At 34.2% G+C, this 16,196-nt stretch overlaps 1 protein-coding gene across 1 annotated transcript; it reads right to left on the bottom strand.

Moving 5' to 3' along the window:
• Positions 1-4,362: 4,362 nt before the first annotated feature.
• Positions 4,363-7,100, bottom strand: GUT1 (Exostosin family protein). The gene is made up of 4 exons (XM_078991096.1): positions 6,466-7,100; positions 5,492-5,880; positions 5,154-5,395; positions 4,363-5,069 (listed from the first exon to the last, which is right to left on the bottom strand). The coding sequence occupies exons 1-4, from the start codon at positions 6,569-6,571 to the stop codon at positions 4,556-4,558; spliced, it is 1,251 nt and encodes a 416-aa protein (XP_078847222.1). The 5' UTR covers positions 6,572-7,100; the 3' UTR covers positions 4,363-4,555.
• Positions 7,101-16,196: the final 9,096 nt, after the last annotated feature.

The following is a 16,196-nucleotide window of genomic DNA, read 5'->3' as shown; positions in this document are numbered from 1 at the left end:
TCAGCAAATTGGGCTGACTCGGTCAGACCTTTGGTGTTTGATTTGAGTTTTCTCAGTAAGATCTGCTGACCCAAATCGCTTTCTGGCTCAGTTTTTAAATAGTTGTTGACTGGAAATTAGACAATATTGCCCTTATCTTGCCCCTACGTCGTTATTATTTCTTTCCACATTCGCTTCCCTTCCAGTGACCTAAAAGCACAGCAACCGCCAGGAAGAACTCCACAACATTGAACGCCAAACACTCGGACCAGTCGGACCTGTGCCATCGCCGAACCTCTGCCGCTGGATCGCCGGACCTCCGCCACCGCCATCAGTGACGCCTTCTCGATCCATCACACAGGTTAGATAATTTTTCTGTTAATAATTTTCAAAATCAAATATCATTTATGCTTTGATGGTATGAAATTTGTAGTTCTTTATGAAATCAAATTAGTATTTGTTAGAATATTATGAATTCTCAACTTGTATGTTCATATGATAAGCTTTTTTTGTTCTTTTTTGTAGTTCTTTGTGTACAAGAATTGAAATCTGAAATTATTTGTTAGAAATCTGAAATTGTTTGTTCTAATATGATGAATTTCGAAATTATATGTGAATTGGAAGTTTGTTTATGTTTTGTTTTGTAGTTCTTTGTGTATAAGAACTGAAAATTGAAGTTTTTTTTTTCTAATGTTATGAATTCTAAAATTGAATGTGAATTGGTAGTTGTTTTTTGTTTTTTTGTTTTTTTGTTTTTTTGTTTTCTGAATTTGAAGTTTTTTTCTCCAATTCACATTGGAAGTTTGTTTCTCCGGTTCATATTTTATAGCTTATGAATTGAAATTGAAAGTGAATTGGAAGCTTTTTTCTAAATTTTGATTTTATAGCTTGTGAATTGAAATTGAATGTGAATTGGAAAATACAAGTAGGGTTGTAAATCAAAATTTTGGCTGTTTTTTTTTTTCCTAATTTTATAGATTTGATATTGTTGACCTTAATTGTTAGCTTGTTATCTTTTGTGAAATTGTTAGCTTGAATATTGATGTTTTGTGTATAAGTTATCAAATCATAATTTAGGATGATGTTAACTTCCTTGGTTAAAAATTGTTTTATGTTAAAAATTGTTCTTTAACTTGATAAAAACTATGATAAATTACTATAAATATTAATGTTTTAGGATGTTGGTTTGAAACGAGAGTAAGGACAAAACTTTTCTTGATGCATGCATCCATGAACTAACCACTAATGGTCGTGAGGGTTCTGGGCTTAAGGCAAGTTCATGGAAGACAATACGCGAAAAATTGATAAACGAACACGGTAAAGAGGTTGATCAGAAGCAAATGAGAAACCACTTTGACTACTACAAATCAAAGTATGTTGCTTGGGTGAAACTCAAAAACAAAACCGGCAATATATATGATCCTATAAAAAATAAATTTAATTTGACCGATGAACAATAGAAAAAAGAGGGGAAGGTAATATTTTTTTAATCAATACTATTATGATTATTTTTATAACATATACTATTTGATTAAATTTTTTTTTTTAATCAATACTATTATGATTATTTTTATAACATATACTAATATTTATAAAAATTGTAAACAGTTGAACAAGTTCGTGTTGTCATTGAAAACTAAACCCCTATTGTTCCCTGATCTTTGCACCCAACTATTTGAAGGGTCGACATCAACCGGATTTCAAAGTTGGGGGCCGTCTTCTACACTCCCTCGTCCTGTAGAAGAGTTTAGTCCCCATGATTTTGATGATGATGTTCCAATGGAAACCTCAACACAACATGTAGGTGCAAGTGAAGAATCTTCAGGGCGTTCAAAAAATAAAGAAGTTGGTGGAAACAAAAGAGTTGGTGGAAAAAAAAAGAGATGCAAGGGCATTAGAAGTTGAAGAGGAGATTGTCAAGCTTGCAAGGTCGTTACTGGAAAAAAAAATGAAAGAATTGAAAAAAGTGAAATGGATAAGGATGTTGATGCGTGTATGGAGAAATTGAACAAAATGGAATGGGGAGAAGAAGATGAAAGACAAAAGACCGCTCTTTTGCTATTTGGTGACTTTCGCATAGTAGTTGTGAGTCATGGGTGATGGGTGCGGGTAGGAAGTATGGTTACCTTTGATAGGTGCGGGTAGAAAAGTTTGGATACTAGTTTTTTTTTTTTTTTATGATGTTTACTAGTTTTCTGGATCCTATGTTTGATGACTTTTTTGGATGATGTTTACTAGTTTTTTGGATCCTATGTTTGATGAATTTTTGGTTTACTAGTATTTCGTTATATAACGTTTGTTATATGACTTTTGTTACTTTTGATGTTGTTTACTCATTTTTTTGGTGCATTATTTTTTTTTTACTTTAACATGTTACCTAATTGTTTGTAACAGATCAAGTATGGTTTCTGATGGTGAAGTTGTAGCTTTTCTTTTACTTGTGTTTTATTGGTTGAGGTCAAACCGGCGCAGACTAATCAGAATTCATAGAATTAGAGATAACAATTCAAGCAGGTATGCATATACACAAGATTTGATGTACGGAGACCCTACACAATGTTTTGATATGATGTGTCTTACACAAGAGGCATTTGCATTATTATGCAATCATTTTACCCAAAAAAAAATTGGTTGCAATCTAGTAGGACAATAAGCATTGAAGAGAAGATGACTATCTTCTTACATGTTATAGGACATAATGAACGTTTTCACGCGGTTAAGGGAAGATTTTATCACTCCACACAAACGATTCATCAATGTTTTCACGAGGTCCTAACAGCAATGATGTGTTTTGCAAAAGAAATTATAGTATCAATAACTCCTAACCCAACAAGACATAACTCGGAACGACATAGACGGTTAAAAAATATTTTTTCCGGAGCAATTGGTGTATTAGATGGAACTCTTGTACATGCGGTTGTACCTGTTGATCAACAAACTCGTTATAGAGGAAGAGGAAAAGGAGAATGTTTTCAAAATGTAATAGGAATTTGTGATTTTGATATGATATTCACCTTTGTTTGGGCTGGATGGGAGGGTATAGCACATGATTCAAGAGTTTTGAAAGAAGTTACATTCAATTCGACTTCTGGATTTCCATTTCCTCCACCAGGTTTGTAATATTTATATAATTTTTATTATCTATCTTCTTTATACAATACGTGTCATTATATAATGTGTCACATTCTTTTGTAGATAAATATTACCTTTGTGATGTCGCATATACAAACACTCGTGGGTTTATTGCTCCATACCGCAATACTAGGTATTGGTTAGCCGATTTTTGAAGAGGCAGACCTTTAACTAGAGAAGAAAGGTTCAATCATGCTCATGCACAACTTAGAAATGTTATTGAGCGTGCTTATGGTGTATTGAAGGCGAGATTCCCAATCTTAAAACAAATGGCTCCTTATCCTTTTACAGTGCAAAGAGACATAGTCATTGCTTGTGTCGCGGTCCATAATTTTATAAGGAAATACAATATAGAAGATGACTTGTTTAGAAATTTTGAGGACACTATGGTTACTCCTGACGTCCAATGTGGGAGAATTGATAGAGAAAACATACAAGGCATAGAATGGGGTCCAGAAGCCGTTGAATATATTCGTGTTTTGCGTGATCAGATTGCAAATCGACTACTTTCACCTACTTTACATTAAATTATGTTATTTTAAATTTCATTATGTTTTTATTTGGATATTAAAATATTTATCTTTAATTTACATTTTGTATGACATTTTTTATTTGTGTGTAATTTAGATTTTGTATGACAATATGTATATTTTTATAATTATTCAGCAAATATATATAACAGAAGGGTAAAATGATCATTTTTCATCACTCAGCACATTTAGTCAGATTCACAATCAAACAACAGGATTTCTTACCCAATCAGGATTTCTTACCCAGACAGACCTTTCTCAATCAGCAACTATCAAACGAAACCTAAAATGTGATATAGTTACAAATCCAAACTTACATATAAAAGAAGAGAATATATTGAAATTGATTCCCTTACACGCATATTTAAGTCGGCCAGATTATAACTTCACATTTAGGTTCGAGATTCCAACATAACAAAAACTCTTATGAAATCACATTTTAACCTTTTAGAAGCAAGTTGGCATAAACAAATCTTTGTTAATTCATTCTCTTTCACATGCTAAAAGCACATCTTAAGGCTGTCACTTACCATTAATGCCTACTTCTCACATGGTAGCCAAGAGCCTAACCCAACCAAAAGCACATTAGCACAACAAGAAACATGATAATACGCCAAAATATGCCCACAAACACATAAACATAATGCTTTAGATTCTCTTGGGCAATTTACCAAACACTTGGTGTGCATGAAGAACCCCAATGTTCTTGTACAGAAACCCACAACAAATAACAATCAACTTCATAAGACTTGAAAACAAGAACAAGAGTACAAAAGTCCATAAGATTCAATAATCATTCATTCCCTTCAAGATCAACTACAGTGTAAAAAATCCCCAAAAATTCTATAACTTTTTGAAATACAACAGTCAAGATTCCATCCCATGATTTCTTTTAACAACAAACATTTTGAAATCTACCAAGGCTTAAGATCAGCTAAAGGACCTGCAGTCCAATTCAACACCTTCTCCCCTTTCCTCAAATAAACACTCTTATCATGAGGCAACTTACGTGCAAGCCCATTCAAGATCTGATGAAAAGCATCACCTGATTGAGCAGGATGAGGGAACAACATGGCCTGTTTCATTGAAGGATTAGCAAGCAATCTCTGTTTTCTCAATATCACTTCTGTTGGAATTGATGTCAAAATAGTGTCCAAATTTGGAACATCTTTTTCATCCACATACACACCAATATCTTCCCATGGAATCGCATCAGCAAAAGGCAAGACAATGTCATCTGCTATGATGACTGGAATGCAACCAAATATAACAGCTTCAACTAATCTTGGACTCCATGGGGCCCACCCAAGTGGACATAAGCAGAAAACAGCTCTTTGCATGTCTTCATAGTATGTTGTTGGATGTTCTGTTGAGATGTCAAAAAGAGGATTGTCTTTGAAGTTTTCCCACACTGCTGCTCTTGCTCCTCTGCAATTTTTAAAAAAATATGATTTTTTAATAATTACATAACCTTGCATAATTTTAAGAATATAAGAAACACATATGACATACCTTGCATAATAACCACCTTCAGGGTCATTTCCTACATCATAAAACAAGCCTCTAAAGTAAACAAAAATAGATCTTGGAATACTTGGAGGGATCAAATGAGACTGCATCTTTTGTGGAGGGGCATAAGGGGGAACTGTAATTGAACCCTCTTTCAAACAAACATGATTCCTTTGACCAAATGTTTGAACCAAAGTAGCCCTTTGAAGAAGAGGAAGAATCCCTCTTTCAATAGCCTTTTCTTCCTACAAAAAAAAAAAAAAAAATCAAAAAGTAAACACAAAGTGACAAAACCACAACAAGATAGAAACCTAAAAGATTCAGATTCATTATTCACTTACTTGATAATGAAAACAAGCACCAAAATCATGTGGAACAATGAAGAAATGATCAGCTCCTTCGGTTCTATTCCAATAAGGCCAATTGGAGGAAATAAGTTGAATTGCACTTCTCATCATACGAGGTGATTTGAAAGGTAAAGGGAGGCCATTTGGTGTTAGGTCACAAGTGGTGTAAACAGGGGTGTAAAACCAATCGGCTTCTTCTGGATTTAGGGTTCTAACAGGGCTTGATAACAGGAATCTGTGCATGTAAATTTCAGCTGCAAACATGTGGTTGAGACATCGAGGGTCTTTTTGTAATATTTTCTTGTTGTATTTACTTGGAAGCTCATAAACAAACACTTTTAACCTTCCAACTGGATCATCTTCCAATACATCCCCTGCACTACCTACATTGCACAAATTTAACTAGGATTAGCGCCGAATGGTGTTAAGCCCATGTAAAATGACCATTATGCCCTTTTCTTCTTCATCTTCTTCCCTCGAAACCATGAAATGAATTGGGTTTTAAATGGTTCAGCCAAGCCTCTAGGTTTTCATCACAACTACCCTACTTCACAACATAACTAATGGAGTACAGATTTTGCTAAGAGTAGCTTGTCAATGATGATTTGATCCTAAGTTATCCAGGAGAAAAGGAATACAAATCCAAATCTAACAAATATAAGATCAATATCGATGCAGAATCTAATTACTTGCGTTATGATGAAGCTGTTCATTCAGACCAAAAACCAATAACAGAAACAACAGCAGAGAAAAGAAAGAAACGAACTATACAGCTTCATAAAGTTTCGCATCAAGTCAACAGTTATGCAGGGCAAAACCATGGGTTTGAATTAGGGTAGAACTCATAGTCCGTGAGACAAAAATCGGGCCAGATCAAGAGCTCATAAGTTCAAATGGAACCCAAATCTCTAAATCTAACGATCATTTCACCAAAATAGAGAAATTAAAAGGTTTGGAATTGAAATTACCTGAAATTCTCTCGGTTTTTTGACCTTTACGAAGCTCAAAAGCATCAAGATTCAACACGATGGCAGACAAAACCAGCAAAATAAAACCCCAACTCCGATTCCTCATCTTTAGCCTTCTTCAATAATCCTTCAAATCTACAAACAAGAAGTGCAACTACAGAGTTTTTTGTTTTGGGTAATGAGATAAAACCACAACGTTTTATTTACTTAAATGGGCGAAGAGATAGTTGGAATGTCATTAGACGAGGTAGTTGTTGGATTGGAAGAAGACCCTTTCTTGCAAATTAGGTTTTGGAATCGAAAGGGGGAATTGATAAATAGAAAATAGAGAGAGATGGGTATGTGAAAATTGCTTAAAGAAACAGGGAAGAAGAAGAGGAGAGGGATGCATCTAAGGTTGGTTTGGTATGGTTATCAAATCTGTTGGGACTTCTTGAAAACTCATGATCTTTTACAAAACTAGCTGTTGCAACATCCTTGTAAATCGATAATATATTTGTATACGCAAAAGGGTTTTTATATTTTCACATACAGTGGGGAAGTATAGTTGACAATGACGGTGGAAGAAAGGAAAGACTTTCTCTCAATCTGAAAGTGAGATGAGAGCTGGAGCTGGAGGGTTACCGTCAAAGACGTTTCTAATTCTTGATTGCATTAAATGGTTTATCAACCATTTTAACACTATAAATCTCATCTTATGTGTTGTTGACTTATTGTTACTCATTAACTTCAAAATACTTATTATTTTAAATATTAACTTTATTTTATAGAAAACTTATATGATCATCATCATACTTCCTACTACCACTAACCGTGAAATACTTATCACTAAATAGTAGGGTTTGAATTGATCGGTACCAATTCATTTTTTCATTAAACTGTATACCGTACCAATTATAATTGCTACAAAAAAAAATAAATAAATAAAAAGATCTACAACTAGCGTATCAAGTATAGTTGGTATCAATTTATTTAGCTACCAATAAATTTGGTTGGTACATGTTGGTAATGGTTTATGCCAACATGTATGGGGTTTTGTGAATGACGATTTTCATGTTTTTGAGCATTGTGAAACTTCAATGGGGGTTTTGTGAATAGGAGCTTTCCAATGGTTTGAGATTGAAAATTCATTCCAAAATGATTCTATTAACTTCTATCATCAGTTTATAAGTTAAAGCGGTGTGGGAATATTGAACACACCAATATAAGTTTAAGACTTTAACATTTACTAATTCAGTAAATACTAATATCAAAACTCGTAAATCATAAGCACCAAACATACTAAAATTATACATACATATATATATATATATATATATATATATATATATAATTGTTTGGTATGGTACTACCATGGTATTGAAAACTTTATACCACTACCGTACAATGATTTCGCATTTGGTATGGTACTACCAATCATACATATTGGTTACTAAACATATTAGTTACCGATATTCTTAATTCAGTTGGTAACATGTTGGTTGGTTTTTTGTGGTACATATTTGTCAATCCTACTACATACACCATTTCACCTCATTTTTATAATTAAATTTAATTCAAAAATACATTAAAACATATAAAAAAATTTAAATACTAATAAGTGGTTTAATGGTCAAGTAATTAATTATACAAATAAGTGATTTAATAATAATAATAAGAATAATAATTTAAATAAATCAAATTACTTATTAATTAGGAAATATAAATCCAAGGTTTAATTTGTCATTTTAGAAACTATCTATGTTAAAGGATTTCTAATCATGGGTGCTTTCTGCCAATAAACTATATCTCAGGGATCAAAGTTACCAAGACTTGAAAAGTTATGTCTTCTTCCCCAGCAAATGGACGCAGCTCGCAAGAGCTCTTTTATCAGTTTTGGTCCTTCAAATCAGGATTCATTTGAAAGCAAATTTATTTTAACCTCAAATTCTGAAAAGTTCTTTTGATGCAAAAAGAGAAAGCAAGTCGTGATCCTTCTCCAACAACGTCTTCAATGGTCAAAATGAGCAATCCAGCCATATTAGTTGTTTAGTTTCGTGGTGGGCACAATTGAGAACCACGACCACGACAAACCATGATGGTCCGGGCTAGTGTGCACGAGCCATGGTCGTGGCCAGCTAAATCACAAAACTCACCATGGTCCGTATACCAGATGGTCTAATGAGAAACTCACTCGTTTTTCAATTGAAGTACATGGTTCAAGTTTCTATCTAAAATATGTGAAATTATGAGTTGTTTGGAAGTAGATTAAATTTTATATTTAAAAAAAGTTGATTAACATTTTTGTTTTTTTAATTAACAATTTTATTTTAACATATCTTTAATATCTATAATGATATAGTTATAACTCTCAAATCTAATCTATATTTTTTACTTTATCTTTATCTTTATCTTTATAACTTTTATAATAAAGGTCATGTAAATCAACATGGTTCGGTATAAGTCATATATTTTGAATCATGTTCATTTGAAACTTCAAATTCTTCAAATTACTTTACTTAATTGATAGATTAACTGAAATAAGTATATAAATATATTAATATACGTGCAAGTTAGGAATAGTGAACTTTAGACATTTTAGGTTTTGGCCACAATAATTTATGGAGCCTGACAATTTTGGTCCTTGGATTGCTACCGCCTTGAAGTCGATGCCAGCCGATTTGAAGTTGGTGTCGATTTGGGGGTCACCGCATCTTCTTCTAATATGTTTTCAGCACAAATCGGTCCACCGTCTCATCTAGATAGGTAACCCTTCATCCATTTTGCTTCATCCATCCAAGACGACATCTTTTTTGCATCTCTATCTACTCGATTAGGGTTCCACCGATAGTCACCACTTTTCCCACCCAACTTCCATTATTCAGTTGAAAATGCTTCGATGATTTCCTCAAAACTTTCACCCGAACCATGGTGGAACTCCCCCATACCAAAACACGGTGTGCCACCGTTACCGTTGTGCAACGCCATCATCCTTTTTTGCACCTACACTGAATGCCAATTGTATAAATAACATTAAAGTGTGTTAAAGAATCATAAGCGAATTTCATTCTTTCCCAAATCAAACTTTGTTATCGAGCCTTTCCACGAGTCTATGTATCTTCTACACATGAGCTGCCAAGTTAGGAATAATGAACTTTAGACATTTTAGGTTTTGGCCACAATAATTTATGGAGCTTGATAGTTTTGGTCCTTGGATTGCTACCGCCTTGAAGCCGATGCCAGCCGATTTGAAGTTGGTGTCGATTTGGGGGTCACATCATCTTCTTCTAATATGTTTTAAGCACAAATGGGTCCAATGTCTCATCTAGATAGGTAACCCTTCATCCATTTTGTTTCATCCACCCAAGACGTCATCTTTTTTGCATCTCTTTCTACTCGATTAGGGTTCTACCAATAGTCGCCACTTTTCCCACCCAACTTCCATTATTCAATTGAAAATGCTTTGATGATTTCCTCAAAACTTTCACCCGACCCATGGTGAAACTCCCCCATACCAAAATACGTGGGCCACCGTTACCGTTGTGCAACGCCATCATCCTTTTTTGCACCTGCACTGAATGTCAATAGTATATATAACATTAAAGTGTGTTAAAGAATCATAAGCGAATTTCATTCTTTCCCAAATCAAACTTTGTTCTCGAGCCTTTCCACGATTCTATGTGTCTTCTACACATGAGTTGCCACACCCCGACCGAGGTAGCGGAACACGACGAGTTGTGAGACTAAGTTCATGGATCACTTGTAAACTGAATATATAGCACAAGTACGACAATAAACAATATAGCATTCATGTTCCATCTTGATATTTGAATACAAGGTTTTTACAAATAATAACAATTCATTAATTTCCTTAACCTTTAGGCATATAATACAACAACAAATAAATAGGTCACTTGTAATACAAAATCCATCTTGAATGTTTGTTTAGTGATTTCCTGATAATACATGTAGTTTTGAGGGTCAACACAAGGTTGGTGAGAGTTACAGGTTTTCTGTTAACAACAATAATACTTTTAATAATTCTAAAAAGTATTATCTTTGTATGTATAACAATAGTTAAAAGTGTGTTTGCAAAGAGTCTTTGAAAGTCAAAGTGTATCTTTGTATAAATAAATCCATACTTAAAATTGTATTTGTAAAGAAACTTTGAAAGCCAAAATGTATATTTGTATAAGTAAACTCATACTTAAAAATAGTTTCAAAAGTAACCAAGACCATGGTTTATAGTGAGTGTGTGTGTGTGTGAGAGAGAGAGAGAGAGAGAAAGAGAGAGAGATTCCAGTTAATGTTTATAGTGAGTCCTATAATCGAGCTATGTGACTGCATGTACCCCCTACAATGTTTTATTGGACGTTGTAGTAACACTTGTAGACATTTGTCACCCGCTTCGATTGATCGGTCGAGGTTGTGGCTAGCAACCAAAGGTGGGGATGTCAACCCCGTATAGATCTATACATATTTATCTCGCTCCAAAGATTAACGGTTATAGTAATACGGGTATGCTTAGTGTTTAGACTCAATTAATGAATATAGTCTCACACTCTCACTAAAAAACATTTAACTAAAAAGTATGTGAATAGCTCTCAGTCCTAACTTAATTATGGTTAAGGCACTAGGCATAATGAATTTCATTGTATAAAATTTATAAAGCCAAGTATGCTTGATATGTATGTAAAATGTAATGTACTCGCTTTTATAAAGATGTATGCTTCAAAGTAACGAACATATGTACATGTATAAACTTTATGTATTTGAAATATAAATATACATGAATAGTAATAGCTTGAATCCTTAAAATACTACAAAGTTTTATACCATGTTTATTACAATATACAATGTCACATAAAGATCATATATTTTTATATCATGCAACATTTGTTGTGTGGAGTAGTTATTTTACAATAAAATAACCATAATACGTATATAAAAAGTTTATACTAGTTTTATTTGTAACAATATAATAAATTGTTAAATAACATTTTTATAAACTAGATTTATTGTATTTTTGTATAAAGTATAATATATTTGTATAAAGAAAATATATAGGCACATGTGTCCCCCCCTCCTCGAAAATAATTAAAAATATTAAAAAGGGGACGTAAGCACTCACCCTTAAAGCGTAAGTTCAATTTTTGCGGAATCGGTTCGTTTTGGGAGATTCGTAGTGAGAAACTACAATCGACACCTTATTTTGTTTAAACCAACCCACCGAGAAAATTTTTGTTGCTGAATTAACAAAAAGGGTTTATTTTAATTAATTCACATATTTGAAGGGCCTGTTTTAGTAAAATAATAAACCAAAAATGACCTTTTTGATCAATCTTTTCGAATGAGGTTGTTTGAATTTAAAGGTTACAAATGTAGGGGTTAGATCTGCCAAAACCCGTAAGTTAAAAATGGATTGGGGTACATGAGAAGGAGGCGCGAAGGCAGGGGTTTCTTTGGGCCGTTGTTTGTCGATCTATCGCAAGGAGAAGCATCTCCGATTCTTATCCTCGTATAATCGGGGATGGGAGGATTCGATCAAGCAAGGGAGTGGATGAACAAGGGCTACCGCCGATTGAAGTTACGGCGGTGCTCGACGAGCGCGGGGGGAGGAAGGCATCGATCTCCGGCGAGTTCCCCCTTGGTCCATCTGTTTCGTCACTGGCGGTCATGAATCGAGAGGAAGAAGAACAAAACGACAGAAGATGGTAGGAGGGTCGTCTTGTGGTGTTTGATCGAGGAAAGAAGAAGAGATGTGCCAGAGGTCTTGCTTGGTCATAGATAGAGGAAACAGGTGAGGGAATGGGGCTACATTCGGCAGTTTGATTTTTCACAGGAATGAAGCTAAAGGAGAAGAAAGGCTGGTCCAACTGATGGGAAAGAAGTAGGAAGCAAATCAAGGGTTGTTGCCCTTCTTGTTCGCCGGAAAAAAAAAAAAACGAAAACCACTTTCGGTGAGGTCTTTTGGCAGAAATTTAAGGGTTGTTTTGTTGTTGAGATTCACAGGAAAGAGTAAAGCAACAGCAATGGTGAGGAGGAAGAGGGGAAGCAGAAATCAGTAGCAGGGGCGTTGTGAGTGTTCTATTGTGTTGAAGGTGGAGCGCATGAAATCTACAAATCAAATGAGGGATTTAAGAGTTTTTATTTGAGCTTGAAAACTAAAGAAAATCTAATACCTGTTAAATTTTGATGTGCAAGATTATTAGTTTTTTTCTTATCAGTTGATTGTAATTGTACAGATCCTTCTATGATTACTCTCAAAATCTAAAGAGTTGGAGTACAATTGAAATAGTTTTCTAAGGCTAAGGGACACTCCTAGGGCTAAATCCTTCTATCATTATGCTCAATATCAAAAGAAAAGAGTTTGAGTACAATTGAAAAAGTTTTCTAAGCCTAAGGGACACTCCTAAGGCTAACGGGACCTTTCTAACATCCACAACAATATAAAATTGATTCGATACAATAATAAAAACACAACAATATAAAATTGATTCGATACAATAATAAAAAAAAGAAATGATAAAAAGAGAAATAATTTAATAATTTCATTCCATAATGATTCGAAAAGACTTTCATATTAAAACGAAATTAAATGACCCAGTTCTTATTATTCGTTTCTAAGTTGAGTTGAAAAATTATCCAAGAATGAATTCACTGATTGGCGGTATGGGTAGATGTTAGTTTAATGGACTGTGAGTGATGACATGAACAAGAGTTGAATGAGAGAGTTACATAATCATTGAGTGGTTTAATAGATTAAATTTTTCTTTTTCAATTAAATTTCAAACCAAATATAAAAATCCATTAAACTTTATAGAGATTAATGGAGTGTTGATGTTAAAGAGTATAATTAAATAAAAAATGAAATTTTAATGTGTCAATAATGTGATAATCTATTGAACTGTTAGAGTTCAATGGATTCAATGGATTATAGATGTCCTAACATCTTGTCACGTCAAATTTTTTAGTGACATATCATTTTTGATCACTTAACATGGAGTGGTAAAACTTTTAGAATTCTATTTTGTTATTTTCTTTTTCTAATATAATTAAACTACTTACATTTTTTTGTTCACAAATATAAACAAATTTTATTTTTTTAAACCAAATACAATAATATAATATAAATTATATTTTTTTAAACTACATAAAATTAATATAATATAAGTTATATTTTTTAAACCCCAAACAATTTTATTTTTTGAAATTAGTCAATAATGGAACCAGGTGGCAAGAGAGTGTGTATGTAAATTATGATAATGTTTAAAAACCTTTTTTTTTGTTAAGAAGTTAGACAGAAATTAAATTGTCAATTTAACTTTGGGTAGATGGGGAATTAAAGTCAATCAACCAATTTAAGCAAGTCAAAAACACTGTAGTGACGATTTAATCGAGTATGAATTACAAGATCAAAGTAATGTAAAAATTAAGAACACAAAATCTAAATATAATCTGGTTGGCTCAATTATGCTTTCAAGGAATACAGAGAAGAAATAGAGAGTACAAGATGAATTGCAAAAGTTTTCTCTAACTATAGTACTCATCCCATACTTATAGGGATTGAGAAAGCATACAAAAAATATAAGGGACTAAAACTCTAAAGATTCGATACAAAAATGCCATTATAATAAATTTAACATACAAACATTTGATATTACGCATGACCTAGACAATCTTCGACATCTCACAACAACATTCAGTCTCAACATTCTCCCCCTTTGTGAGAAGTGTCGAATCTAAGTCATCAGCATCTGAGCAGCTTGATGTATCATTCTTCGAATCTCAGTATACCAATTAATCACCTTGCGAATTTCAGCTTTGTCACCTTCATTGTTCTTTGCACAACTGTTCATGCAAACAATAAGGTTTGTGTAATGCGGTGTGGTATATCTTTCAACATCACAAGCTTGGAACAAAAACTTCGTAATCTTCCCCTTTTTATTCTTTCCAACGAACACTATCCCTAAAGGCTTTAAGCATCTCTCCTTCATAACTCTTCAAACTAGCCTGAATTTTTAACATCGATTGTGGCACAGTGATTTGTTTACCAATGGCCAAGGCTAATTCGACATCAGCTAAAGCTAAGTAGTCATAGTAATTATCTATGAACAACTTGATATGAGCAAATCTAATAAAAAATTCTTCTTCGCTTGTTAACTAAAGCTTCGAGAAATCAGTTCCCTTCAGAATTCTTGCAACACATATTAGATCATGAACATTCATTAAAGGGAAGTCAGCCACTAAGAAATCGAATGTAACATTATTCGATCTGACTGCATGAAATCGATAATTCTGCAACACACCCTCGAAGAAAACATCTTTGGATATGTTGAGAACATGAACTATCTTGACAAGTGACCAGATCTCATCTTCCCTTTTTCCCAGAACTACATGGAAAGGAATCTTCATTCTCTAAAATTCTTCTTTATCTTCAAATTTATTAGCAATTTGATACTGTGCAACCATAAACATCATCTTGTTTATTGGAAAATCCAACTGATTGAAATCTGAATTTTCTGTGGCAAAGCTCTTCTTAGGAATCGTCTCAAAATCATGCATCTCACCAGTTATGACCTGAGCTTATATATATTCATAATAACAGTGTTTCGAAGGATCACCCTTGTCAAGACTAGGATGATCATTGGCCTTTTGTCGAAGGATGCTTTGTATTTTCTTTGCTTCTCCATCTCTTTTTCAACTGTTGCTTTCTTTTCTTCTTTAGTGGGTTCAGTAGAAATGCCTTTGCCTTTGTTTTTCAACTCTTCTGTTGATGGAGGTGGTTTAGAATAACTTGAACCTCCAACTTTAGAATCAATCACAATTCCTTTTGTTAAATGTAACATCCCGTTTATGATAGAATAATTAAATAATAAACCCAGAACCCCAAGAAGTAACTATTATTATTATTATTATTATTATTATTATTATTATTATTATTTTATATTATTATAGTCCAAAATCAAATAATAATTAGTGGGGTGTTGGTTTCGGGGAGCCAAATGACATGACTTGGAGTTTCGGGGTTAAAGTGTAATTTCGGGACTTATTTTGAAAATAATTTTAGGAGGTAGGATGTAAATGGTAAATTATGGATCTGCTTTGAAAGAAAAAGGAAAAGGAGGGGCTAATGTTGTCATTATGGGGTGTAGTTTATGTGAAGCGGGTATTTAACCTCCAGGTTCCGTCCAACCCTAACCCTAATTGATGCTTCAGCTGCCATCTTCTTCTCCATCGCCCAACCGCCACCTCACTTCATCATCTTGCTGCTCCTACTAACCAAGGTCACCGACGGACCATTGCTATCGGCAAAACATCCCTTGCTGTTGTTTCATTTCTGACGACGGCAGATCGTTGCGATGGATGCTGTCGTTTGCGGTTAGAAAAGAATAGGCCTCCTTTTCCGTTCATGTTTTGGTGCTAAGTCACCGCCACCAAAGTTGTTGCCGATGAATCCCGGGGCTGATGAAGGTCGATGTCATGACTGCATTGTTGTCGTTCTCGAAGTCGCGTCCCACCTCCTCTTGTTTCATTGAAAACCACGTCACTGGTGCCGCCAAACGCTGTGCCGCCTCCGATGTGAACCACTACTACTGCCCGCCACTCCAAGCCGCCGCCGCCGTTGATGCAATTGTGGAGGTTGTTGTTGCTCGCATTGGATCACGTCCCTTCTCCTCCATCACAATGCAACGCCGACGACTGCTAGCACTACTATCGTTTGCAAGCTCAGCCGCTACCACCGTCGTACG

This window comes from Lactuca saligna, chromosome 4 (genome assembly GCF_052625555.1).
Source record: "Lactuca saligna cultivar CGN05327 chromosome 4, ASM5262555v1, whole genome shotgun sequence".
Lineage (NCBI taxonomy): Eukaryota > Viridiplantae > Streptophyta > Magnoliopsida > Asterales > Asteraceae > Lactuca > Lactuca saligna.
This window is presented reverse-complemented; position numbering and strand designations above follow the sequence as displayed.